The sequence below is a fragment of the Quercus robur genome, chromosome 4 (assembly GCF_932294415.1).
Source record: "Quercus robur chromosome 4, dhQueRobu3.1, whole genome shotgun sequence".
NCBI lineage: Eukaryota > Viridiplantae > Streptophyta > Magnoliopsida > Fagales > Fagaceae > Quercus > Quercus robur.
The window spans coordinates 26,389,487-26,416,608 of record NC_065537.1 but is presented as its reverse complement, the minus strand read 5'-3'; the positions used below and the strand labels follow the sequence as shown (position 1 = coordinate 26,416,608).

The window sequence follows — 27,122 nt, the reverse complement described above, 5'->3', positions numbered from 1 at the left end:
GGTGGTTTTGTTGTCTTGGCACAACCACCAAAGGGAAGCATGACAAATTAATTTTTAGTGATGGTAACGAAAAATTTTATTAAAAAAGAAGCCAACCCGACTACATTGGGGATGTACTGTGGGGGCAAAAATCAAGAACAAAGATTACAATGATCAAGTAAATCAGTAATGGAAAAACACGTAAAATGTGACAAAGCCACACTCCAAACAAGGAGAGTATGGCGGAAGAAAGACTTAATGGAGGCAAGTTGGAAACAATGGTAACCCGTCACAAGCAATGGCAAAAGCTTTGGGGAACCCATAAATTTGGGAGGGAATAATCAAAGGAAGATTTAGTGGTATGACTTGTGAGATTTTGGGAAAGAATGGAGGTAAGATAGAAGGATCTGGACTTTAAATTTGAAAGGCAAAAACTATTCATACTGAGGTAGGGGAACAGGCTTGTGACTTCTAAATTTTGGGTCCCCAGAACCGTAGTTGTAATTACTAAAGCCCATAACCAGCCTATTACGGAAGCAACGGTTCAAAACACATGACTCAGTCTGGTTGTTAAGTGAGGGAGGGCTATTTTTAGCACCAATCAACATCAATAGGGGTGCCTTAAAGATAGTGTTTTAGGCAAAATGCCAATAGGTTGGTTGTTCAAGAACCGTTTAAATTTCTGGTTGGAGACTCTAGGCTGGGGCTGGAACTTGACAGTACTTTGTAATTTATCTTAGAACATAACTTAATTGAGCTACCTATAGAGAGAGGGGTGTATACTTGGTTGAATTCCACTACATTAGTCAGTTGGTGCTGCATGTGTAGGTATAGTTGGGAGTCCATGGACTATTTGATGTTGCATTGTGATTTTGCATATGCTTTGTGGACTTGTTTTCTCAGTATTTGGAATCCAACGGGCAATGCCAAGAAATGTGGGTGAACTGTTTGGTTGGGACAAGAATATTTTTTTTTTTTGGAACTTAGCCCCTCTGTGCTTGTTGTGGACTTTATGGAGGAGAGAAACCATCGTATTTTTGTAGATGTGAAAAATTCAGTGGTTAAACGTACTTCACTAGATCAATATATGAGTGGTCTCATATTTTGGGTCATAGTACTACTCATTCCTTTGTAAATCTCCTTGATTCTGGTATCATTTTATTTGTAATTTATTCCTGTTGTGCCTTTCATGGATACCTTATGTATACTGTACACCCTGTGTACACTAGGTAATTGCTCATTTTTTTATAAAAACTTTTTACTTATGAGAATAATCAATCCTTTACACTCATACTTTCAAGATATTAACCACATCTAGGCTTTTGAGGACTATCAGATAATGATTTCTACTCTAGGGTAATATCATGTAGAACCTAGTTTGTGATAAATGGTTGTGTTTTCAGGAAACAACTTGAGGAGATCCTTGATAATATGAAGGAAAAACCAGATGTTGGGACATTATTGATGGTAAGCCATATTTTTAAACACTTTTTAATGATGGTCATAATTAATACTACTATGGCCTGTTTGTTTTTATTTTTCATGGTATTTTTGATTTATTCACTAATCAATTATTCAACCTGATTGTGAGTTTATTGATATCTCAATTTTTTAGATAAATTTAATCTTTTCATATATTTTTCCATTTTTCTTCAATAAGGAATTTTATGACATCCTTAGACTAACCAAATGCTATCTTGAGCTTAAATAATAGATTTAATCAATTTTTAAGGTTTGACCACTTGAAAAATCCATATTGAACAGGCAGACAAATTATTTCTTAATTTTTACGTTTACATGAGGAATGAAATATGGTATAAGATTGAATTAGAGAGTTTAATCAATGAATGCGTTCTAATTTGTAAAAGTGCTATTTTAACTAATTGTTACAGATACTTTAATGCATCTGAGGATTTGATTAAATTAACTGATATTCTATCATGTTTTCTTCCACAACTTTGGTTCGCATCCTTTTTGGATTCACCTTATGTTACTGCTGCTTGCAACTCAACTTCCTCTTAAAATTGGTTCTCAAATGGAATTTGAAATATTTGTTGTCCCTTTGCATATAATTTGATTAGTTTACTAGAAATCTTCATTGAATGCACTTTAAGAATTCTTTGACATTGCGGTTGAAATTTAATTTTTATGGTATGTTTTTGGGGCCAGTTGGGCTATATATTTGAGATGTTTATGCAGCATTTGCCTCACTAAAATATTTTTTCTTTGCATCCACAATTATTCTTTGACAATACCATTGCAGATTTACAAGCTGCAGGGGTGCATATTGGGCAAGCTAGCTTGTACCAATCCCTGCCTAATTCAAACTTGGGCAGCTTGGTTTGGGGCCTTTTAAGGTTAGGTTTGACTTGGGCTCAGCCAGAAATAAGTTCCATCTAGGTTAGAGTTGAGGTCCTTGGACCTGAATCCAGCACTTAGTTCAACCCATAAGCATAGCCCTTTAGCCAAATCAGTTGATGTAATACTTTTTTTTGCTGAATGATGAGTATTAGTGATGTCAAAAGAGTTCAGGGTTTGGTCCATCTGCCCTCCCTGCCTCCAAGATGTTGATAGGAAGAATGGAGACGAGAAGGGCTTTGAAACTGTTACAAAAATGAGCCCAGGAAGCAAGGACATGGGCAGCACAATTGGCTTCTCTAACAACAGCTGAAAAAGAGCAAAATATGAAAGGAGTGTCGCCCTCAAAAATAATCTTGTCCAAACCCAAATTATGTGCTGATGATACTGCTAATAGTGCAGCCTTAGCTTCAACCCTTAATGGATCTCCACTGACTTCAATACCTGTCCATGCATAGATACATTTCCTTAAATGATCACAACACACTGCAGCAAGGAATAGATTGTCTGGCCTAATTGCTGCATCAAAGTTGATTGATTTTAAACCAGCCAGGAGGGGGTGGGGACCAAGGGGTATGAGGTGGTTTTGTTTTTTGGTTGTTTGTGAATTCCCAAGCTTGGATGTGGAAGAGAAATTTTTTGTTTATCTCTTGTGCGAGCTGGTGGAGGCGGCTGGGGGGGGGGGGGGGGGGGGGTGTTGATGGGGTGGGACTGATCGGACTCTTGTTAAGCTTGCTCCTTTGGAACCAAATTTGGTCACAGATAACAGCTGCAAAGAGTAAAAATTTTGGGGCCTTTTCAAAAGAGAGGGAGGAGGGTACATGGATTTAGCAAGAGCATGATCCAGGTGGAGAGGCCAAGAAGAGGAGAGCCACACTGATTGAACAAATGGACATTGTGTGAATAGGTGGAAGGCTATCTTGCTTTCTCCTTTGCAGAAGATGCAGGATTGGTCCCTGGATGTAATGTGAGTTGAAGAATGGCTTTTGTGGGAAGAATGTCCCATGCTATTTTTCTGAAGAATCACTTTGAATCTAACACATATTTTTGCATTCCAAAGAGAATTCCAATCTTTTGATATGAGGGGGCTGGTAGTATTAGGAGTTGGGTTTGGGAAAGTGAGATATGCAGATTTTGTTTTGAATTTTCCTGTACTGTTTGGGACCCAAATGAATTTATCTTGTGATTGTGTTGGGGAAATGTGGATATTATGGATTTTTCTGGCTGTTTGTGAGTTGAATACTGGAAATTTTCTGTCCCATTGGAAGGAATTGGGGTTAATGAGGTCGGATACTCTATGGATGTCATAGCTTGGTTGTGCCGGGTTTGGAATTGGGATGAACCCATCAAGTGAGGGAATCCAAGGGTGATCCCGAATAGGTGTGTCTACCATTACCAATTTTGGTGCATATACCTTTCTTGATGATGAATCTGGAATTAAGGATTACTTTCCATTGCCATGAGCAATTGGTGGTTAACTTGCCTTGCATGAATGGGGTGCCTTTCAAATATTTGTTGTTTAGATGGAAGCCCATTTGTGCCTGGATTCTGCGGCCATACTCCACCTGAGTTTGGTTTGTTTATATTTCATATCTAGATATTTTTACTATTTCTATAACAGTATAACTTTGGTTTTTTCTACTTGGGTTTTTTCTATGAATCTCATGTTTATGATGCTTCTGATTAAGGTTTGTGTTTGAAGTATATCAAACTTAATCTTATATAGTTGCAATTCTTTGATAGTCATTAAACTTGTATTTTCTCATTATGATTAAACCAATCAATTTCAAAGTAAATCAGTCTTAATTTTATAATTCTTTTTTTTAACAGAATAAAAATTTATGTTGTAATTTATAATTTTGGTTTGGATTTAAGTTCCAGCTTTGCCTAAACCAATCCCAACTGGACCTGAAGATCAACCTAACCCAGCCTAGTATTAGAAGCTAGCCCGATTCCAAACCCGGTCCCAACTTTTTATCCAAGTTGGCTCATGTTGCGTGGAATGGGCTAAAGGACAGGGTGGCTTGGCCAAGCAAATTGTGCCTGGTTAAAACCTTGAGTTGGCCTCCAAACTGGACCAACCGGCCTAGTTGCAGCCTTATTTATTTTTTCTTTATTGGTAATTACAAACCTACGACTCCATCCTCCACCTTGCTCTTACAAGGGGAGGAGGTGCCGTTTGAGATAGAGCATTGGCAAGTTGCAAAGTTGATTAGAGTACCTATCATTTTTTCAGTACCAACCACAAATATTTTGATTTAGGATTATTGATTCTATCCCATATGAGGTTCCTTGTACTTTTTAGTTTTAAGTTGTATTTGTTACATCTTTTGTCAACATTAATTATTGAAGGACATAAATGCAGATCTAAACCAAATCACTAACATCTTGCAAAACTGTTATTAAACACTTAACAATTTGTTATTTTGTCTAGAAAAACTGAATTTTAATCTAAATAGCAATTCAAAATTAAGTTAGTTTATTTTTCTGGAGTAGTTGAGAACTATACTGAACCTAGTTCTTTACTTGCCAAGCTCTTGCTTCCTATGAAGATGCATGCTTGAGACATCTCTTTGTCTATAGGTTTTTTGTGTAATAATCATTAACTGGCTGGAGAAAGAGTAAATTCCCTTTTGGAAGGAAAAGTCAAGGAAGGATAAAAATGGACTCTTTGGCCAGTAATTTTCAGATGCCCACACAGTTTCTACGAGGCCAACTAATTACAAAAGCAAACATAAATTTCTACTAGTCCTACCATCAACAAACTCAAATGTTCAATTGCCCAATTTGAACTGCTAAGGAAGAAAACAATAAGTTTGGATTAATAAGGTGCTTTAGGTGATCTCTGTTGTTGAGGTTATGTGGAATGGAAACCTTAGATGGGCAGAAAGTTTCTATTGAACTGCTGCATCCTAATTAACTTGAGTATTTGCCTGAGAAACAATATTTATTGTAAATGCTTGTAACTTGTTCTTTGGTGGTGTTATAAATGAATCGAAAGTTGGCTTCTTAAGATTCACATGGACACCCCCCCCCCCCTCTATCTTTCTCTCCCCTTTGTTCATCCTTTTTCAGCTCTTCACTTTCTTTATTTGATAATAAAGATGCATTTTATTGCAAAGAGACTACTCCATGCACAAGGAACACAGAGGTTGCCTCTTCACTTTACTTGCAAGACAGGGCACTGTGTCTAGGAAACCAAGTTGTTCCCCATCAGTTTTACTTAAAAAATGATAGTTGTAATGATAAATATCACTTGAAGCGTTCATTATAAATTGTATACTGCAACCTGTCCCATGATCATTTTTAATTTATTTTGTGTCTTTTTTCTTACATTGACGTTTTCCATGCTGGGGTCTTGTTTTAGGCACTACAACGTACTCTAGAATTTGAGGATGAATTGGCTGAGAAATTTGGGGGAGGAACTCGTAGCAGGGAGATAGGTAATGAGATTGAGGAAATTGGTACAGGCCAAAGTTCTAGTCAAAGCATTTCAGATATTCGAAAGAAGTATGAAAGAAAACTGGCTGCACATCAAGACAGTGGGACTGAAGTATGCATAATAAATTGCTTACTATTGCTGTGTAAATTTGTTTAGTAAAAATCTGGAACAATATTAGAATATATTGTCACCTGTTATTCCTTTTGATATTTCTTTGACAGGAACATGATCGGAATAAAGATCTGTCAGTGCCTGGAGCTGGGGTATAATTATCTGTTTATCTTTGCTCTTGCATGTAATTTATTGATAGTATAAGCATTGCTATATAGCTGAAACATATCTAAGGTCTCCAAATCTACATGCTGCATTCGGCTTGAATGTTTGTTCAGTCATATTCACCTCTTTAGTATATATCCATCCAAGTGATTTTAATCATGGATGGGATTTTCTAACCTAGCTACTTACATTCCTAGTGCATGGTTAGTAGCCCTGCAATCTCTTTAAAACAAGTAACATGAAACTTGACTTTGAGAAAGAAATTCCTTATATTACATTATTGTGATGTTAATGAAGACACCTTATCACATTATGATATAGTCACTAGAGTTGCAATGCTTTGGTAATTAATTCCTATTTGCTTTTCCAATGGAAGCTCTAAAGCACTAGATGTACTAAAATAGGTCTAAGTGCTTGGATATGTCATATTCTAATTCGTAGTTCTTAGTAATTATTGTGGAAAGGATATTCATACATGCCAATATTTTTTTTAACAATATAGATCATGCAAGTGGGATTAATCTAGGATGGTCTTCTCTGAATTTTGCTATTATAGCTCCTCTGTTCTTATCAAGGGTATTCTTGTTGGTCTTTTAATTCAGCACTTCTTATTGAGATTATAGATTTGGTCTTCTTTCTCACTTTTAGCTAGTACAGATGAACCATAGGTCCTGAGAATTATCTGCACTGTTTGATTTGGCAGTTCAACTTCCGTGGAATTATTTCATCTTGCTTTGAACCCCACTTGATAATATATGTAGAACTGGAAGAGAAGACACTAATGGAGAATCTAGAGAAACTTGTTCAGGTATTTTGATTGTACTACTTTTTCACCACATTCTATGATTTTCTTGTGCTTATTTTGTTGATTTTTAATTTTTAATTTTAATTTTTTAAAATAGGAGGAGACGTGGGATATTGAGGAGGGAAGTCAGAATAATGTATTATCAAGTAGCATACAGGTAAAACAACGGGACTTTTTTCTGTCATTTTTGAAATTGACATAATGCATGGAGCAGCATTCCAAATTTGCCTCTTATAGGATTCCTGAAGTTCCTATCCCAGTGAGTACCTCAATTATTGTTCTAGGCATTGCCCAGCGCATCCACACCCTGGAGAGACCTAAAAGCCAAGGCCCACTACTTCAGATTATAATTACTGTTCAATTTAGAGTAATTTCTATTGCTATTTTATATTTTTTTGTAGACTCCCTTAAACTCCAGGTAGATCTCTGGTTGCTGGATCTATATTCAATTGTTTAATATCTATTTTATGATGTGGAACCTCATGGAGGCAGGGCCCTTTGGGCCCACCCCTAGGGAGTAAATCACGGATACATGACCCCACCGACTAGATTCATGTATCAGGTAATCTAAGGGAACTCCTAGTGGGGATTGAACCTAGGATGTTTGGGTCTACAGTTTATCCTAAGCTTCCAACCACATGGCTGCACCCTGACAGGTATTGTCACCTAGGATGATAGCCTGCGCAATGAGCGATTGCTGCTCATTTCACTGCATTTATAGTCTCCTAATGCGAGTGACTTTCTCCCTTTTTGGGATTTCACAGTTTGCTTCAATTCCTCCAATTCCTTTGGTTTTGGATTCAATCTGAAGTCAGCGCTAGAAGATGGAAGGAAATGGGGTGAAGTTTGAGCCTCAGATGAGAGGGGGGGGGGGGGCGGGGAGGATAAAGACATTGGGAAAGGAATCATGGATTGAATAGATTAAAAGGGATTCCTATTGACCCAATGAAGAAATTAAATATATTTTTTAATTCCAAAACACAAGATAGGACCATTTAGATCTATGTAAGATTTAATCTAGATTTATTTAAGTTTTAAATTAACTTGTATTTTTAATGGTCAATTAAAATTTTATTTTAGGTCTTTTTAGGTAATTAAGCTTCTAGTATTATATTACCTGGAATAGAGGTTATTTTTGTAATCCAATAAGTGGGATTTCCCAAACCCTAAACCAATTAGAATAAGGGTTTCCCTAGTCAACTAGAATTAGGGTTTATCATCAGGCCAAGAAACCAGTTGGTTTTTGGTATAGGTAGGATTTGAACTTCAAATCTCTTATTCAACAATAAGAGACGTTACTAGTTGATCCTACTAAATTGTATGGTAGCATCTATGCCATCCCTATTTGTGGTACATTGGATAATGCCTAAGACAGTTGTGGAGGTGCTTACTTGCTAGGAAAGGAAGTTTTGCTGTGATGATAGCTGCAAGGTTTAGAGTTCAGTCCCATTTTCTATTATGTAGACATTTTGGTGATACTGTAATAATCAAAACTTTAACAATATTGAGCTTAATCGGAACCACTTAAGTCTTTATCTTAAGATCCTTGTTACCTTGTATAATTGGGCAAATGTTTTGACACTGTATTATTAAATAATAATAAAAATGCAAAAGGCACACCTTCTAAATCTGACAGGACAAGTGTTCTAGACAGCCTTCATTGTAAGTCTTCCTTGTACTCCTTTCTTTTTTTAATCTTAGATTGTAAAATCTAGGAGAAATCTGCATATACCCCCTGCTGTTCTCCTTAAATAAAATTTGTGTTACTAATAAAAAAAATGCTGGGTGTTTCTCAATGGTAGTAACTATAGTCCAGTGCAGTTGCTGCAATATAACAACTTCATTTTGATGGATATATTAATGGATTAGAACAACATTGAATATTCAGGATGTTAAATAAAAGATCAGAGAGAGAAGGACTAATCATTAATGGATTAGATCCTCATATTTTGCCAAAATAACCTGTAGACTCAGTAGACAATTCGCTTCATGCCTTTTGTTTTGGATGCATCCATAAAAGCATGTCCTGTCTTGATAGGCAAGTAGACTTAAAAGCTAAATAGTTTTTTTGTTGTGCATTGTCTTAGTATACCTTTGTTGTCTTTTGTAGTTATTTCTTATAATCAAGAGGAGCTTAAAGAGATGCAGTGCTCTAACAAAGAACCAGACATTATTTAATTTGTTCAAGGTGAGTTCTTGAATTTATTATTTGGTACCATTCGTGGTCTGTTGTCCTTTTCTTCTTTTTTTTTTTTTGATCGAGACTGGTATGTACTCTATTTCAATGATGTTAATCATCATCACATAGAATTATTTTTTATATTTTAATTGTGGTCGTGGTCAGCATGAATTAAGTACTCTATTTTTGCTAAGCATGAATTAAGTATTCTATTATCAACAAAATAGGTGCTCTTTATGACTCCCTTAGGATAAGGACACAGAATAGGGTGGAGCATATGATGAGGGTAGAGGTCATGGGTACTAGATGCCCCAGGTGTCTGCTTAACTTATAATTTATAAAGAGTTTGGCCCATCTTTTCCTGGTTATCTTTGTAAGTTACCAATGGGCTCTAGGGCCTCTAGCTCAACTAGCTCCTCCTCCCATTATAAGTTCTAGGTGGAGGGAGTGGTCATGTTTTCAACACCCATTGATGCATGTGTAACTTACATGTTAAAAAAAATCTTTGAAAGTTATCCTAAGAATTTAGATGATTATGATTATGTGCTTGGACTAACTGTAAACCTAGAAGTCTCTAGTTCGACTCCTAACTGAGGCATTTCACGATTTACCTAATGCCTGCCCAGTGGGGGTGTGCAGGCATTTGGGGTTTGCCCCTTAGGAGTGGTCCCATGGGCCCATACCTTGAGGGGTTTCCTAGTAAGGAAAAAAAAAAAGTATATATATATATATATATATATTATCTCATTATCAAATATTGATGAAAACCATGTTTAAGACAAAAACGTTTAGTGAAATCTTAAGAGTTGGAATCCAGGGATTCTTCTTGACAGATTTGTATTCTTTTAAGATACGTTCATTCCTATGGACCATGGCTTTGGGGAGAATCTTGACCTCCAATAATTTGAGGAAGCGTCAAGTAGTTGTGATAGATTGGTGTTGCATGTCTAAGAAAGATGGGGAGACGATTGATCATTTACTGTTACATTGACCTCTAGCTAGAGAGCTGTGGAATATGGAATTTTCATTAATTGGGGTTTCTTGGGTTATGCCAAGAGGCATAGTGAAACTCTGGGCAGGAAAATTTAACAAATGTAAATCTGCGGTGATTTGGAGTATGATTCCTCATTGCCTTATGTGGGGTATTTGGTGGGAGATGAATGCTCACACTTTTTAAGGAAGTGAGAGATCAATCCATGATTTGAAGCTTTTTAGTGGGCTAATCTTTTAAAAAATTCTTTGGCTGATTTGCTTGATAGTTGTACTTTCAATACTCTTTAGTTTTGATGGTTTGCTGGTTCCTTAGCAGACTAACTGTGTGCTTTGGTCCCATGTATTTTTGTTTCCTCTAATTTGCAATGAAGTTTTATTACTTATCAAATATATAAGAAAAGGAGGAGAACAATATGGTGAGCCAATTCTCCTCATGTCGGGTTTTTTACGAGGGTCATTGTGAAGGGAAAAAAAACTCTTTAACAATTGACAATTTGTGGAAAAGGGGCATTATTATTCCGGATTGATGTAGCATGTGCAATTCTGACAAGGAAACTATGGACCATCTAGTCCTACATTGTAGAGTGGCCAGAGAGTTTTGCAATTTTCTATTGAGTCTTGTAGGTATGAGTTGGATGAGGCCTAGCAGAGTGACAGATCTATTAATCAGCTGGACCGGTCTATGTGCTAAAAAGGAACATTCAAAAATTTGGGTAGCTATTCTGTCTTGTTTGATGTAGATTATTTGGAGAGAGGATTTTTTGCATTTTTGAAGACTGAATGCTTGGTAATCCTGCTCAGGTCACAAATGGTGGGCATTGGGCAATGTATTTGAGTAGGAACAGCCTACTTCTCAATCCCTTGCCTTTGATTCTGATCTTTTGTCTTTTTTTTGATAGTTTGTATCTTGGCTGACCTGCTTGGTTTCTTCTTTCTTTTTCTGTAAGTGTCCCGTAGTATACTTCTTGTGTACTTGGGCCTCATCCAACTTATCTTATTTTTAAATGAATTTCTTATGCTACTGATAAAAAAGTGTTAATAGAAACATTAGCAACTTATACGTCAATAAGATATCTAGAAACAGTTCTGGATGCTTGATGTGTTAGTGGGTTTGTATACATGGAAAGTTTAAAATCAGTGATTCTAATTTGCCATTCTTGGTTCCAAAATGCTTATACTCTCATACCAAAAGCACTAAAACATATCTGCTTATCTCCATGTTTGTGCCATGTATGCTCTCTTGCCTTTTTATGTATATGCTTACTGACCCCATGCATCATGGCTGTTTCCTGAAGTGCAAAAGCGTGGTGCTTTAATTCACCAGTTTGCAACAATCATGCGTGTCTTAGGGTTAAGAGGTTCACACATATACAGATTCATGGATCATATTAATGGTTTGGGTTGGTAGCCTGTAAATAAGGATATTTGCTAATGGATGTTTAAAACTAACCATAAGGATATTTGCTAATGGATGTTTAAAACTAACCAGAAGAAATAATTCTATTTCAAATATGTTTGTATGGTGAGGCCTAGGGGATGAGCCCAAATTTCATCTTGAGAAGATGGAAAGAAAATTAGCAAGTTGGAAAAAGTTATATTTATCCAAGGGAGGTATAGTTACTTTAATTAAAAGCACTCTCTCTAACCTTCCTACTTATTTTCTTTCTTTATTCCCTAATCCTGCTTCAATGGCCAATCGAATTGCAAGACTTCAGAGGGACTTTCTATGGGGAGGCCTAGGGGTTGAGCCCAAATTTCATCTTGTTAATTGGTCTACGGTTTGTACTCCTCTCTCCTCAGGTGGTTTGGGGATTAGGAACCTAAGAACCTTCAATGTAGCTTTATTAGGGAAGTGGTTATGGAGATTTGGGCAAGAAAGTGATGCTCTATGGCGTCAAGTGATAGACGCGAAGTATGGTTGTGATTGGGGTGGTTGGTGTTCTAGCCCTTTCTCTGGTCCTCATGGAGTTAGTTTGTGGAAAAATATTAAAAGAGGGTGGCCCTCTTTATCTCGATTTTTTCTGTATGAAATTGGAGATGGATCAAAAGTGCGGTTTTGGCTAGATAGATGTGTGGATCATCTCCTCTTGCTAGCTGCTATCCTGATTTATATAGGATTTGTTGAAACAAAGAATCGAGTGTGGCTGATCTAATGAGGTACTCCAATGGAGTCCTTCATTGGGAGATGCATTTTTGTAGGGATGTTCATAATCGGGAATTGGAAGCCTTTTGGAGCTTCATTATTACCATTTATAGCACTCCTGTAAGGGGGACTGGGAAGGACAAGGGATGTTGGCTTCCTTATAAGAGTAAGGGGTTTACGGTTAGTGCGTACTACCATTTCTAGTTGGCCACAGTGATCAGTTTTGGAAAAGCATTTGGAAGCAAAAGATTCCCTCTAGAGTGGCTTTCTTTGTTTGGATTGCTGCCTTGGGGAAATGTCTAACAATTGACAATTTAAGGAAAAGAAAAGTTTGCATTTTGGATTGGTGTTATATGTGCAAGTGTAACAGTGAAACCATTGACCATCTATTCCTTCATTGTCCGGTTGCTCTGGAGTTGTGGGATATGGTTTTTGGTTTATTTGGAGTTTGTTGGGTTATGCCAATGTCTGTTGTTGAGCTTTTTGCTTGCTGGCAAGGTCGATTTGGTTGCCATCGCAATGGAGATATATGGATGGTTGTTCCTCATTGTTTGATGTGGTGTATTTGGAAGGAAAGAAATAGTAGGTGTTTTGAAGACAATGAGCATTCTATTCCTGATCTCAAGCTTCTCTTTTTCAGAACATTATTGGACTGGTTCTTTGTATGGAGAAACCATCATTTTTCTTCTTTTTTGGATTTTCTTGATTTATGTAATTTCTGTATTTGATATGTACACCCCTGTATACTTCCTGTGTACTTCGGTGTCTCTCTCTTTTCGTTATCAATAAATCTTTATTACTAATCAAAAAATATATATATATGTTTGTTGTAAAACTGTATCTTCACCAAAATTGGCACAGTGACGGGAAAAAAGAAATTCATTAATACTTTACGCGTGCACGCACACACACACAGCCTATATAGGAGTAATATATCCAAATTTCAAATAATTTTTTCCCTAGATACAAAAATAATAAGCAATGCATAGAAATGATCTCAGATTAAGTGCAACTAAGACTGGAATGGTATGGTTCTATTATTACAATGGTAATATATGTGGTTTATATATATGGAATATAACTTTGAGCCCTTTTCTACTTTAGGTATTTCAAAGAATTCTTAAAGCATATGCGTCAAAACTTTTTGCAAGACTACCCAGGGGTGGTACAGGGATTGTTGCTGCAGCCACGGGTATGGATGGACAGATCAAGGTATTGGCAGACCTTATTTATCTTCATGATTGTTTCAAAACTTGTTTATTTTCTATAACAGAGACTTATTTTATCTTTTGTTACCCATGTGATTATTTCGAGCAGACTTCTGACAGGGATGAAAGGGTGATTTGTTATATTGTAAATTCAGCTGAATATTGTCATAAAACAGTAAGTTGGTTCCTGAATTCATGGTACTTGTAATTAATGGCTGAATGTCATCTTAATTTATGCATGCATGCTATCGCTGATTTTGTAACTGTTAATTTAACCAATCAAGATTCTTTGAAAAACAAAAAGCAACCTTCAAGATTCATCATGTTTCCTCAAAACCATTTTCTTTTCTTACACTACTAATCTGTCTTTGATATCTATATAGACTAACCTATAGTTTAATGATACTGCTTGTTCTCACACTGTAAATTGGTTATTTTTTCAAAATTTTAAATCCGTGTGAAGATCCTCTTTGGAACCTTTATTCAAAGAATTGAATTTGTAGTTTATGAGCTGCAAGCATGTTTCCAGGAAATGCATATGATATGACATAATCTCTCGGAAATTAGGACACCACATTCCTGGGGCTTAGTAGTGGCTAATTGTATAATTTTTCCATATACTTCTATTGTATAAACTTTTAGATATTATGAATGCTGATGTGCAGTCATTAAAACTTTGGGATTTATTTTTGACAGTCTGGTGAATTAGCAGAAAGTGTTTCAAAAATAATCGACTCTCAATTAACAGATGGAGTGGATATGTCAGAAGTGCAGGTACTGACTATTCCATAAATAAATTATGCCATTGATGTTCTTCTCTTCATTTCTAGATGAGTAATTCTATTGTGCAGGATGAGTTTTCTGCGGTTATAACAAGAGCATTGGTAACCCTAGTGCATGGCCTGGAAACTAAATTTGATGCTGAAATGGCTGCAATGACACGTGTTCTGTGGGGTACCCTTGAAAGTGTAGGCGACCAATCAGAGTAAGTACATTAATGAAAATTTGAGCCTTAAGTTACAGTGCCTGACAACTTTCGACAATTGACCATATCCAACTTTTTGCAGGTATGTTAATGGCATAAATATGATCCTCACAAGTAGCATTCCTGTACTTGGAAGCCTTCTTTCACCCATTTACTTCCAATTTTTCTTAGACAAGGTGATTATGAGGAAGAAGATAACATCTTAGGTTTTGATGCTCAGCATAGATCTTGGTCTTATGAAGTTTAAGAATCATGCATGTAGCTTTATTATATGTTTTCTATTATTGATAACTTATTTATACTAATAATAATAATAATAATAAATTATTTCTTTTTAAAAAAGAAGATGATACCATATTGATCTATTGATCAAGAAAAAAAAAATGGTACCTTATGGACATGTACAACCAACTTAAATGTCCTACCTTGTATCTTACCAAGTTCAATCAGATATTCTGGTTTGTGTGGTTTGTTCGAAGATCATGCCTCTATAGGCTTTATGCATCCTTGATTGTGCAATATTTAGTTGACTACTAAACTTTGTGCCTATTCAGTTGAATGGCTTACGCTTTTTCAAAGAATCTGTCTTTCAAGTTTGTCGGCTCAATATTCTAATTTCTTTATTATTCCATGCAGCTTGCATCTTCTCTTGGTCCTCGATTTTATGCAAACATCTTTAAATGCAAGCACATATCAGAAACTGGAGCCCAACAGGTATGGGCTACTTTCATTATTTATTTCTGTTCCTTTTTCGATAAAGTGTGTTGGCATCAAGAAAGACTTGTTTTAAAGACCTTATGTTTCAAGGAAAGTAAAGTTATATCTTTTGGCTGGGGGTTATTTATGAATGATGCCCCTTAAATTTTAATTCTAAGGAGGTTCTCCTCATGTTCAGGGTATATGCTACTCGTGAGTCACATGTGCACTTTGAAGTTTGCATTATTTCTACTATTGGGCGTGATGCACTATGCATAACAGTCTATTTTTCTTAAAATATTTTAGCTGCTATCACTAACTCCTACACTGCCCAGTAGCTCAAGAGTTGTGTAATATGGTTTTCACTATTTGGGGTTCTTTGGGCCATCTTGTGTAGTGTTGTGGAACTTCTAGCATGTTGGTTTGGCAAGTTTAATAGAATCAGAACTAGGGCGCTTTGGGGAATGATCCCTTGTTGTCATATGGGGGTCATTTGGAGGGAAAGAAATACACGCACCTTTGAAGGGAATGAAAGATCGATTCATGAGCTAAAGCTTCTCTTCTTTAGACTTTGTTTGAAAGGGAAAATGTTTTGGGTGTTTTTACTTTCAATTCTTTGCCTGATATGCTTGATTTTTGTACTTTCATTGTTTTCTTTGTTGTCTCTAGCACACTGCCTGTGTGCTTCATTCCTCTCTATTTTTTTACCTCTTTTTTCAATGAAGTTTATTACTTATATAAAAAATATAAATAAATAAATCATTCAAATTACCAGAAAAATGTTGACTATGTATTTCACTTGTAAATTGCCTAATTTGGAGCTGCTTGCCTAGACCTTTAGTATTCTTCGCATTCTTTTCCATTGTTTTAAAATTCTTAGTTCCATAGTATGAACAAATTCATGAGAAGAATGTCCTTTGTATCTTTGATAAAAAGCTTTTTGAAAAGTTCAAATTCCCCCTTCCCTAACTATCAAATTATCAACAAACAAAAAATCTATTTTTTTTCTTGAACGTAATCTTGTGGTTGATTCATGTAATTGTCGTGTAAATGAATGGTTTGATGTTTTTGCAGATGCTATTGGACACTCAAGCAGTAAAGACAATTCTTCTAGAGATTCCTGCACTTGGTCGACAAGTGAGTTACTGCTTTTCAATAAATAACTTTCATGTATTTCTCCCACATGATAGATATGGAAATTCAAGTTTAGTGAGAAAGTTTATGTTTGTTGCACTCAACCCTTCTCTTTTATTATTTTCCCAATTAAATATCATATTGTTATATGTTCACTTTTCTAGAGTGAAAAATGTTTAATAAATTTTGACTACTACAGAATTTATAATATCTAATTGATATTCTGATTTAAATTTGCTTCCATTATATTCCATTACAACTATCCACTTTTGTGGGCAACATTCTAATCCAGATAATTCTAGAAGCTCAACTCTATCTTTGCGAGGTTGGCAGATTTTTTTAATTTGGCTGCTAAGCATTGTAGCTCTCATTTGAAAATTCTGTGTACTCTAGTGTAAGGGCAGGAAATTGATAGTATAGATCGACTGGTTATTTTACTTATTCCTTTTCTTTTTTGATAAGTAAAAATCTTTATTCAATAGAGAGAGAAAACTACATCCACTGTACACAGGAAGTGAACGAGGGTCTGAAAAATCAAGACAGAGTACATAAATCTAAGAATTCCTGCAGATTAGAAAAAGAATGGCCACTCAGTACAGCCATCCAGTCATACAGGATCTGTAGCAATAACAGCTTCACATCTGGAATCAAGCACTTAACTCCTTAAAAAATACACTGGTTCCAGCTTCACATCTGGAATCAAGTGCTCAACTCCTTAAAAAATACACTGGTTCCGTTCTCTCCATGTAGTCCACATCACACAGAGAAAAGCATCCCAAATATCCACATAAAAATGCCGACCAAAACCCCCCTTTCCAACATTCCATCAAAGCCAATACATTCTAAGGCATAACCCAAGCTCCCAAACATGCCAAAAACCATAGATTACACATCATGAACAAAAGAACAATGAAGCAGCAAATGATCAACAGACTTCCGACTCAGCTTGCACATAGAACAGCAATCCACCACACACAACTGCCTTTTACAGAGATTATCTATAGTTCAAATTTTCTCCGTAGCGGCTGTCCACACCAATCCACCCACTCCACTTGTACTCATTCATTTAAAAACATGGCCTCTGATTGAGTGAAATGGCAAGCAAACTTGTGCAGCTGACTTGGAACAACTGGGTTAATATATGTCATGTGATTTTGGATGTAACAGCACTGACTATTCATGAATGTTTTATAAGTATAGACAAGAAAACGTATCATTACCATCTGCAAACTATTCTAGACAGTTGGTTTCAACTATCGGATAAACATCAAAGTATTGCATTCATTTGCTGTGTTTTCTTTGACTACATATGATTGTTTGCTGGAGTGTATTTATTGTCTCCGATTATGAAAAGCAAACCTGTTAAATATTTCTTGTTATTCTTTTTTAACAGACATCAGGTGCTGCTAGCTATTCAAAATTTGTAAGCCGTGAGATGAGCAAAGCTGAAGCACTTCTGAAGGTTGGTTATATATTTTGCTTCCTGGAAAGTTTTAGTTTTATTTTCTGATACAAATTTATGTATATTCATTGTTCAGGTTATACTGTCCCCAGTTGATTCTGTGGCGGATACATATCGTGCATTGCTGCCAGAAGGAACACCAATGGAGTTTCAGCGCATTCTGGAGCTAAAGGTTATAGTCAATTCTTTCTGTTCTTCAATATATGGTTTAGTCATACACTGCTGGCTGAATGATTGGTTAACTCATGTACAGTGTCAAGCACCACCTGTCCCCCACCCCCCAAAAAAAAAAAAAAAAAAAAAACCTTGAATGGAGATAGGTCAAAGCCATGAGAGCTGACTCAATAAGACTACTGATGGACTTGTGAAACTATTGGGGTTTTCTGAATCCTTGAGTCGTGAGTCTAAGTTGTACATAAAACAATCTTCATGTGGACGTGTTCTTAACAATTGAATTTGTGTACCCCACTTTCTTTTAATTATGCTGGTCAGTTTACCAAAAATATTTTAAACTTCTTTAGGAGTGTTAGGTGCTGGAGTTAAATATATACCTTGAATAAGTTATGCTTTTATGTAGAATTAATTTTTGCATGGCATTTGCAGGGCCTTAAAAAAGCTGATCAGCAAAGTATACTAGATGACTTGAACAAACATGGGCCAGGGATCACACAACCTTCCGTGGTACCATCAGTTGTCCCAGCTGCCCCTCCTGCCCCTATAGCTCCTGCAATACTCAATCCAGCTTCAGTTGGACTAATTAGTTCCCGAGAGGATGTGCTAGCCAGAGCTGCTGCACTTGGAAGAGGTGCAGCTACAACAGGGTTCAAGAGGTTCCTTGCTTTAACTGAAGCTGCAAAAGATCGGAAAGATGGGCCCTTCAGAAAGCTCTTTAATGCTTGACAGCATTAGAATCTCATTAACGACAGTTTTGGTACTAGTCACTGATTTTTTTTTTTTTTTTTTTTTTGTGGTAATATTTGTTTTTGTTTTATCACTTTATGTCCAGCAATAACAAAAAAAATAGTAAAAAAAAAAGGTCTTGTATTACTTTCTCAATGATGTAATAAGAAAATGCTTATTCTCATATATGGAGGAATTTGAGTTTTTAAATCTCTTGCCGATTCCACTCTCCCTTTGTCACTGATCTGTTCAACTCTTAAGAATTTATGGACTTTCTTTGGTAAATTGTCTCACGTCTTCTGGTAGTGCATGTTATTAATAGTGGCATCTTTTTTTTCAATCTTGTGTTGGCTTCAGAGTTTGCTCTCTTCTAAGAACAATGTTAGGGACAGCATTTTTTACGATTTTTTGACTATTTGTGAAGGCTTTAAGTTGTGATTGGAGTATTATTACTTTCACATGAACCTACCATGAACTCCACTTTATTTATCTTCAAATTCCTTACCTCAAGATGTTCAACCTAGGACCAATCAGATCAATGGAAAGAGGTATCTATTGGCAGTAGAGTGGTTCTCTCTGCACAAGGTTTCAGATTGGATCTCAAGAAACAGTCTTGCTGATCAATCATGGTTGGAAGTTAGTTGAAGCAAAAATTTGAAGTTTTGGTGTCAAATATCGTAGTCATGCTCAGTGCCCAAGCGACTGGCTAAAATAATAGAAAGAATGATAGTTTACAGTTTCCCAAATGTTATTTTCATCATGTTTGGAAGTTTATAAGTTTATAGAAAACTGGAATGAAATCATTTTTTTTATATAAAAAATAATTGGTGTATATTTTCTCTAATGTATTTCAGAGTTCATATAAGACTGAATAAAAAATAAAGAGATATATTTTACTACTATATCATTCCCACTTTATTTGTCATTTTCATGATATGAAAATATTGATATTTCACCTTTATTTCATTAAAGGAATAAGTACTTTTCATTTTTGTGAGGAATGCTTACAAGAACATATAATGGAATTAGGATTCTCTACTAACCATTCCATTCCAAGCCAAACAAGTACAACATATAGTGGAATTAGGATTCTCTACTAACCATTCCATTCCAAGCCAAACAAGCTGTTGTACTTGTAGTTGGCCTTTTGCTTCAATATATAATAGTGGAGCCACTTGAGTATAAGATGAAATAGTATCAGTTAATCAGTTTAGAGAAAAAGTTCATGCCTTGGTTTTGAGAAGGATTTTGGGAGCCGGAGTACAAGTTATCACCTCTTTCATTTTTCCCTTCTTAGGGATTGAAAGTAGACCAAAATTAAATTGCTCTATTGTAACTTGTAGGAGTTTGGAAGGAATGTAAAAACCATAAAAATATCAAAGCTTGAGAGTAGAAACTTTTGCTAATGACATATTGGCATCCAATAAAATGTTCAGAAGTAGGCAATCTAGAGAGCAGACGTAAGTAAAAAAAAAAAAAAAAAAGACTTTCACAACTTACTTCCAGACTTTACAGGAATCGATTCCGTTCCCACCCCTATACAGATTCCAACCTTTGGTCAGATTGTTAAGAATGTTAAATAAATGGCTATAGAATGAGAGATTTAATCACAATGGGAGACATTATTTTTATTACAACTAGTACAGGCACGACTGCAAAGAAAGCCAACCACTCTTTAAATGTTAAAAGATCCATAAAACCCATTGGCGTGCAATAATTTTCCAAATATCAACTTGTCTTCCCGTCGATTTTTCTCCCTTTTTTCCTGTTGCATCCCACTTTAACGAAACTAACTTATAATTTTATGCATATGCATAAATACATTTAAAAATATACAATAAGATGCATAATATAATTCATATACATATAATTGAAATGCATAATCATTTTTATATTTTGTTAACTCTTTAAAAAAATTTGTAAAAATATTATTAAATATAAAATATAAATTGTCTAATTTTTTTAATTATTATTGTAGAGCACTTTTTTTTTTTTTTTTTTACGATTCAAGACTTTTTAATTTTTGTACTTAATAACTCACTTAAATTAATATTTATAATGTGATCTCACATTTAATTCAAAAATTAAGAAATAAAACTTTTTGAGAATAAATAATTTAAGACACATGACGCAAAATTAAAACTCTAATTTGAAATTCTAATGTGAGAGAGTTTCTCTCAGTTTTACCTATTATATATATATATATATATATATATATTATATAGTTACTCTGTAAAGAACAATTTCATAATGAATCAAACACCATTTTTACAGTCAAACTAGGATTATTTGTTTTAGTGAAATCAACGTTCCAACCATTGCTACACTTCATAATTTTATGTAAATATTAACTAGGAAAGAAGTACACTCAGCTTTTGAGTACTAAGATGAAAAGGAAAATAAATAGAGGTAAAAAAAAAAAGAACAAAAAGAAGAACAAAAACAGACTGTTTCAGAATAAATTACATGGGCCTCGACTACCAACATAAGATTATTCTCTTCATTTAAGAATATAATTTTAATATAAACAAGAAGATATCTTAGACGCTACGTCTTAAGAGTAACTAGAAATATTAGTACTTCTTGCGGTGGAGAATCCTGTAAGCCATGCCCCTTCCATGAAACTCAATCAAATTGAATCATTGTCTCTTGGTAATCTTCTTCCCTCTGGGAGTTGTCTCCTTTCCTTTCCTTAACTGCAATTTCAAGCATTCGAGTGTTATTGTTGGCTATTGCCCCATAAATAAATAAAAATACATAAACAAAACAAGAGAACAAAACAAAACTAGAACAATCTACATTAATTTCAACCTTTTGTCATCCCCAAAGCTGCCAAAACGACTAGTAAAGCCACCACCAAAGCCACCGCTGTTTCGACTTGATTGACTGTCACCGAATCCACTAGAACGACCTGAACCACCAAAGTCTCCAAAACCACCAGAACGACCTGAACCACTAAAGTCCCCAAAACCACCAGAACGGTTCCCAGGCCGGTTTGTGCTATGGCCACCAAAACCACCGCCAGATTGTCGTGAGCCAGAGCCACCAAAGCGTCCAGAGCTAGAATCACCATAACCACCACTACGACCAAATCCAGGACGCCCATAGTCTCCTGACCGGCCAAAACCAGAATCACCAGACCGACGATCTCTCGTGCCAAATCGACCACCACCACCACCACCCCCCATGTAACCTAACATGTCCATGCTTCCACCCGTAGCAGCAATTTTAGGTAGCTGATCATCAAGTAATCAAGAAGTCAGTCTAACATAGAACATCTGGTAGGTGGAAATCAGTATCAAAACCACACTATAGATTTTAGATGACAAATCTCTGTTTTGTATCTAAAGGGCTGTAGGACAGACCAGCAGTAGGATTAGAGTCATATGCAGAAAAAGCACGTGCTTGTTAGTGTGGTAAATTTTTCTACTGCTGAGTATTGCAGTCTTAGCCATAACTGTTTTTATGAGTGCATTTTTTAGATCGTGAACATGTATATATATGATCATGAAAAAGTTAGTTTGCTGCTCATTTTTAGTTCAGAGTAAACAAACAAATTCACATAATTCATAACATCCTATCACGATACTGTCCAAGCTATATTTTTGATGACTTCAAATCTAATCATACAACACAGCTTCACTACCAGACGGGCATTTTTTACGGACATTGTAACATGTATAATCTCTTCAACTTGTATTAAATCAAACCCCACCTCCCCCTCCCCATTATCTCTACCAATACAACACGCGCGCACGCACACACACACACACACATATATATATGCCAAGTGTGTGTATGATTCTGAGTTAAGGCATATCAACCCCAATGGTTTGACCAGATTTGCATTGCATTCTTAAAAGCATTAAGCCTATATTCTATCTCATTATCAACACATATAAACTGTTGTGTCAGCCTAACTATTAAATAGTTCTTAAACTCAGAACAAATAAGAAGATGCAAATGGCAAAGGATCTTGACCTCTGTAAATCTGCATCCTACATCTCGCTCTATAACTTTGACAGCCCTTGTCTGATCTGATGTATAAATCAGGATAGCACTTCCTTTCTTCCCAGCACGACCTGTACGCCCTGACCGATGAACAAATATCTCGGAATTGTTGGGAAGCTCATAATGTATTACCTAAGCAAAAGTTGAGTTAAATTATTGAACAAGAAAATGAATAGGACCACCAGAAAACAATTACATGCAAATAAAACATCCACTAATTAGAAAAGCAGGTTGGAGAATCCAGAGAAACAAAAGAGAATCGTTGCTAAATAAACATCTCCTCTCCCCATAAACAGGTAGGGCAGAATGAGTATACTCACCAAGAATATATGTATGCAGGGCTGCAATGCCCTGAGTTATGTCTAGTCACTTAGTCCATAGACCTTATTGCTAATAACATAATAGAGAGAGAGAGAGAGAGAGTATGATCACTCATTGATCTCACAATAATACATCTCACTAACTGATTGGATAGAAGGGAACCTAAAAAATAAAATAAAAAACAGCTCCGGCACATAGAGTCAGTCAACCCAACAGCTAAATTTTCTTTCACAACTGCTTGCAAAATGGTCTTGTATAGTAGAAATCACTGTATATTTAATCAGCAACGGGAGAAATAAAAATGCATACAGAAAATGGATGGTAATTAGAAATTCTGGTTTTTGCACCATGTTCTTTTGGTGGGTAACAGGGAAAACAAATTTCGTTGAGAAATGTAAGAATAGAAGCACATGCTTAACATTATCAATCACGCACCATGGAGGAGATAAATCTATTTTTATTTGTCAATTAAGAAACACACTAGTTGATTGCAAACAAAGCAGAATTCATAATCACCAAAACAAAAGATAAAATAGGAAATAAGAATGAAAAGTGGAGAATAGTCCTACCAGATCAACATTAGGAATATCAAGCCCACGAGAAGCAACATCAGTAGCAACCAAAACATTGAAATGCCCCTCTCGGAAACCTGCAAGTGTTCTTTCCCTCTGAGCCTGTGAGATATCACCATGCAAAGCCTCACATCTGAGGCTTTTTGCCATGGCATATGCCAATCGATCAGCATCACGCTTTGTTTGAGTGAAAACAATACACTTTCCTCCTTTTGCATGCTCCTGACAAACAAATCTGATGGTGAGAATGGAAGCAATATTGAAAGAGTGATAGAATAAGAATACATACAAAGTTTCTCTTACATCAAGAAACAATGAAGCTTCATAAAATTTTGATAAATAAATAATGTTATTAAATAATTACATCAAACAGAAAGAAAAATTGAAAAAGAAATTTTTTTGGAATCATACTGTTATCAGAGGGCCAATAATTGAAGCTTTTCCATAGCTATCCGAAGCAATTGAGTACAAAGAAATTCCATCAGCCAACTTTTGATCGGAATCTCCAACCTACAGAACACTTGACCAATAAGTGCACTGGATTCAAAAATAATAGTATCATAAATATAAACCTCAAGGTTGCAGCAACAAGTACAAAAACCATTATGAAATTAACAAAAAAAGAGACTTTTTTTTCCATCCCTACTACTACTCCTATAATGATATTGACAATAACCACTGCAACCAAATCAAATTCACAGAAAAGTTAAAAAACATAAGAAGCAAAGAATCGGATCCTTCAACACAGAAGTCTAGGGTGGTGACAGAGTAGTCATTCTGTAAAACTCATACCCAATGAGTAATGACTGACTAAAATGATGATGCGTACTCACCAGATCAATGGTTAGTGGCTTTTTAAGATAATTTTGGGTGAGCTGTTTAATCCAAGTTGGCATAGTTGCAGAGAACATCAGAGTCTGACGTTGCTGTGGCAACCTCTCCAAGATTTTCTCAACGTCTTCCTGAAAGCCTACTTGAAGCATCTGATCAGCTTCATCGAGAACAACAAACTGAACTTCTGATAAGTTGAGAGAACCTCTGTTAAGAAGGTCTATAATGCGACCGGGTGTGCCAACAGCTACATCGACACCATAATCAAGCTGTCTCATTTGGCTTGAGATGGGCGTACCACCATAAACACAAATGGTATCCAAGCCTGGTGCAGACTCGGCGAATTCCTTCTCGACCTGGCGAGCAAGTTCCCTAGTTGGAGCCATAACCAAGGCCAGAGGATACTTTCCACGCCTGTATGATGAAATTGTTAAGAAATAAACAATTGGAATTGGATCACACTGGTAAACCACACAAAGAGAAGCAAGTGAAGAAATAAAACAAACCCATGTTTGGCATTGAACTTAAGGATTTTATCCAAAATGGGAATTCCAAAAGCAAGAGTTTTGCCAGTTCCTGTTCTAGCACGACCAATCATGTCACGCCCTTGCATTGCTGGTTCCAGCACCGCCCTCTACACAGAATAAATCACATTTTCAAGCAAAATCTCTAGCCATAAATCACATTTTTGAGACGTAAACCAAAAATTTTATTGCACAAACACACTGTACAACAAAATCATAGGGCTTAAGCTTCAGAGTCAAAACAAAGCAAAAACAAAAACAAAAACCCTCTTAAAATCTAGGCCATTGAAGGCCAAACTTCACTAAAATTCACCAATACAAAAACCCATTAATCTAAAGACCCCATTATCAAATGCAAGGCACACAGGTTCTAAAACAAGATCAAAAATTTTGTTTATAGTTATGAAATGGGTATCCATTATCACTAGCCGCACAAACAAGGACATAAATTTTTTTTTTTTTTGAAATTACAAAGAAATGATTTTTGTTACTTGTTATTGAAAATTAAGAGAAACCCATAAGAGGAAAAGTGAAAATAAATAAAGGGTAAGAGCCAAAGAGACCTGAATAGGGAAGAGCTTGGTGATACCCCTCTTGGCCAAAGCAGAGATAATCTCCTGAGCGATTCCAAGCTTAGCGACCTCCAAACCTTCATCGGCTTTCGGCGACGAAGACGAAGATGAGGCTTCGGATTCGTAATCGGCTATGGCAGCGTACTCGGCTAGAGAAGGCGAGGAGGCCTTGAAATTCAACGGCCCTGATTTGAAATGAAAGGCTCTGTTTTTAGGAAATAGAAATGGGTATGCAGTGTCTCCATTCTTGACAGGGTGGGAAGATGGGGTTGATGAATGGTGAAAGTATTGGGTTTGAAGGGCAAAGGAAAGGTTGTTGTTGTTGTTGTTGTTAGTTGTGAAGGAAGAAGAAGCGAAGGCGGCGATGGTGCGTTTAGAGATGACTGAACAACACCTCCTTGATGCAATACTTGTCATCATCTTTGTGATTTGCAGAGGAAGAAAGAGAGAGGAGTGTGTGTGGGTTTGGGTTTGGGTTTGGGGAGTGGGAGAGGAGGCTGTTAGGGTTTTAGGATAGGGTTTGGGGTTTGGGGTTTTGTGGGCATACAATACTCCAAGGAAATGAGGTGAAGAGTGAAGAAGGCCTCTTCGAGTGATGAAGCAAAAGGTAAAAGGGTTTAGTTGCTACTATTTATTAAAATGTTTGCTAAGACTTTATGCAATCCGGATCCTTTGTGGTCAGCTTCATCCCCACTGTGCAGCACCTTTTTTTTTTCTTTTTTTAAGCACCATGCACTTCATTGTCTAGGGCAAGTACTGTAAAATGTTTCAATTATTTGCCTATATTCTCCGATGTTTGTTTCGCAGTAAAATATGATTAAATTTATGGATATTAATTAACTTAATTTGTAAAGTTTTTTATTGTTGAATAAAAAATTTGATATTCAAATTCTACCTATATTAAAAAATTGATTATTGTCTGAGCTTGATAATAAGAGTAATTAGCAAAAATGGATGTTACAAATTGAAATTATAACTTACCTGACTTGAAAAACCTATATAAAAACTTGTAAAACATTTTACAACAAAAAATCTTGGTAAAATGTTTTCCAAAATGGAAAACATATTTTCTCTCTTTCTTGCTCACATAGATGATTGTCGTAGTTAGGGATGACAATGAGACGAGGAAAGACCAAAAGATGGGGTCTTCACCCCTGTTCCTTAGGATGCCTTCGAATCCCTTTTTATAGGATGCTGATGATGGTCTTTCTTCGAATCCCTTAGGAAACACAACTGTCGATTGGCTGATGATGGTCGAGAAATTACTTGTCAATCAATAAGGTTTTGAATAGCATCCTATAATTGGGGGTGCCAATTTAAGTTCATGTGTTGGGTTCATGTCGTGTCGACTATGGCCATTTGATTTCTTCTATTAAGTAGAGTCTTGGAAGTTTTTTTTGTATTTCCTTTTCGCACACCCGTAGATTGAGTAATTCTCTAGCCCATAATTTAGCATAATACGCTAGACATATTGATGCTCTTACAGTATGGATGGAGGATGTTCCACCACAACTTCATCATGCTCTTATAACAGACTTTGGTTGATTTAATAAAGTTTCTTCGTATTGATTCTCAAAAAAATAAAAATAAAAAAATGTCGTGTCGACTAATGAGTATTTGACTATATGGGTTGACACTAATCCAACACATTTATTAAACAGGTCAGAATTTCTAAACTATAACACGATATGTTTATTAAACGGGTCAGTCGATTCTCAAAAAAAAAAAAAT

General features: G+C 35.9%; 2 protein-coding genes across 6 annotated transcripts in view; one reads left to right on the top strand and one right to left on the bottom strand.

Annotated features, from left to right (window-relative positions):
• Positions 1–18,770, top strand: part of LOC126721023 (vacuolar protein sorting-associated protein 53 A) — a 25,470-nt gene extending 6,700 nt beyond the window's left edge. For all 4 annotated transcript variants that reach the window (XM_050423973.1, XM_050423972.1, XM_050423971.1 and 1 more), the window contains 16 exons: positions 1,383–1,446; positions 5,705–5,890; positions 6,001–6,042; positions 6,759–6,863; positions 6,958–7,017; positions 8,971–9,048; positions 13,280–13,387; positions 13,493–13,558; positions 14,080–14,157; positions 14,235–14,368; positions 14,451–14,544; positions 15,005–15,082; positions 16,139–16,201; positions 17,592–17,660; positions 17,737–17,832; positions 18,264–18,770. In XM_050423973.1, coding sequence (XP_050279930.1) covers positions 1,383–1,446; positions 5,705–5,890; positions 6,001–6,042; positions 6,759–6,863; positions 6,958–7,017; positions 8,971–9,048; positions 13,280–13,387; positions 13,493–13,558; positions 14,080–14,157; positions 14,235–14,368; positions 14,451–14,544; positions 15,005–15,082; positions 16,139–16,201; positions 17,592–17,660; positions 17,737–17,832; positions 18,264–18,560 — 1,618 coding nt within the window. In that variant the 3' untranslated portion in view covers positions 18,561–18,770. The remainder of the gene's footprint in view (positions 1–1,382; positions 1,447–5,704; positions 5,891–6,000; positions 6,043–6,758; positions 6,864–6,957; positions 7,018–8,970; positions 9,049–13,279; positions 13,388–13,492; positions 13,559–14,079; positions 14,158–14,234; positions 14,369–14,450; positions 14,545–15,004; positions 15,083–16,138; positions 16,202–17,591; positions 17,661–17,736; positions 17,833–18,263) is intronic.
• A 2,224-nt stretch (positions 18,771–20,994) lies between these two features.
• On the bottom strand, positions 20,995–26,007 carry LOC126721022 (DEAD-box ATP-dependent RNA helicase 53, mitochondrial-like). Of its 2 annotated transcripts, XM_050423969.1 has the most exons (9): positions 25,383–26,007; positions 24,802–24,929; positions 24,298–24,709; positions 23,876–23,974; positions 23,462–23,686; positions 22,542–22,703; positions 21,508–21,796; positions 21,372–21,471; positions 20,995–21,256 (listed from the first exon to the last, which is right to left on the bottom strand). In XM_050423969.1, exons 1-9 carry the CDS (start codon positions 25,809–25,811, stop codon positions 21,253–21,255), a joined length of 1,848 nt encoding a protein of 615 aa, XP_050279926.1. In that variant the 5' UTR covers positions 25,812–26,007; the 3' UTR covers positions 20,995–21,252. The 2 variants fall into 2 exon arrangements, with proteins under 2 accessions (XP_050279926.1, XP_050279925.1); XM_050423968.1 differs by having other exon boundaries at positions 21,372–21,796; positions 25,383–26,006.
• Between the last annotated feature and the right edge of the window lie 1,115 nt (positions 26,008–27,122).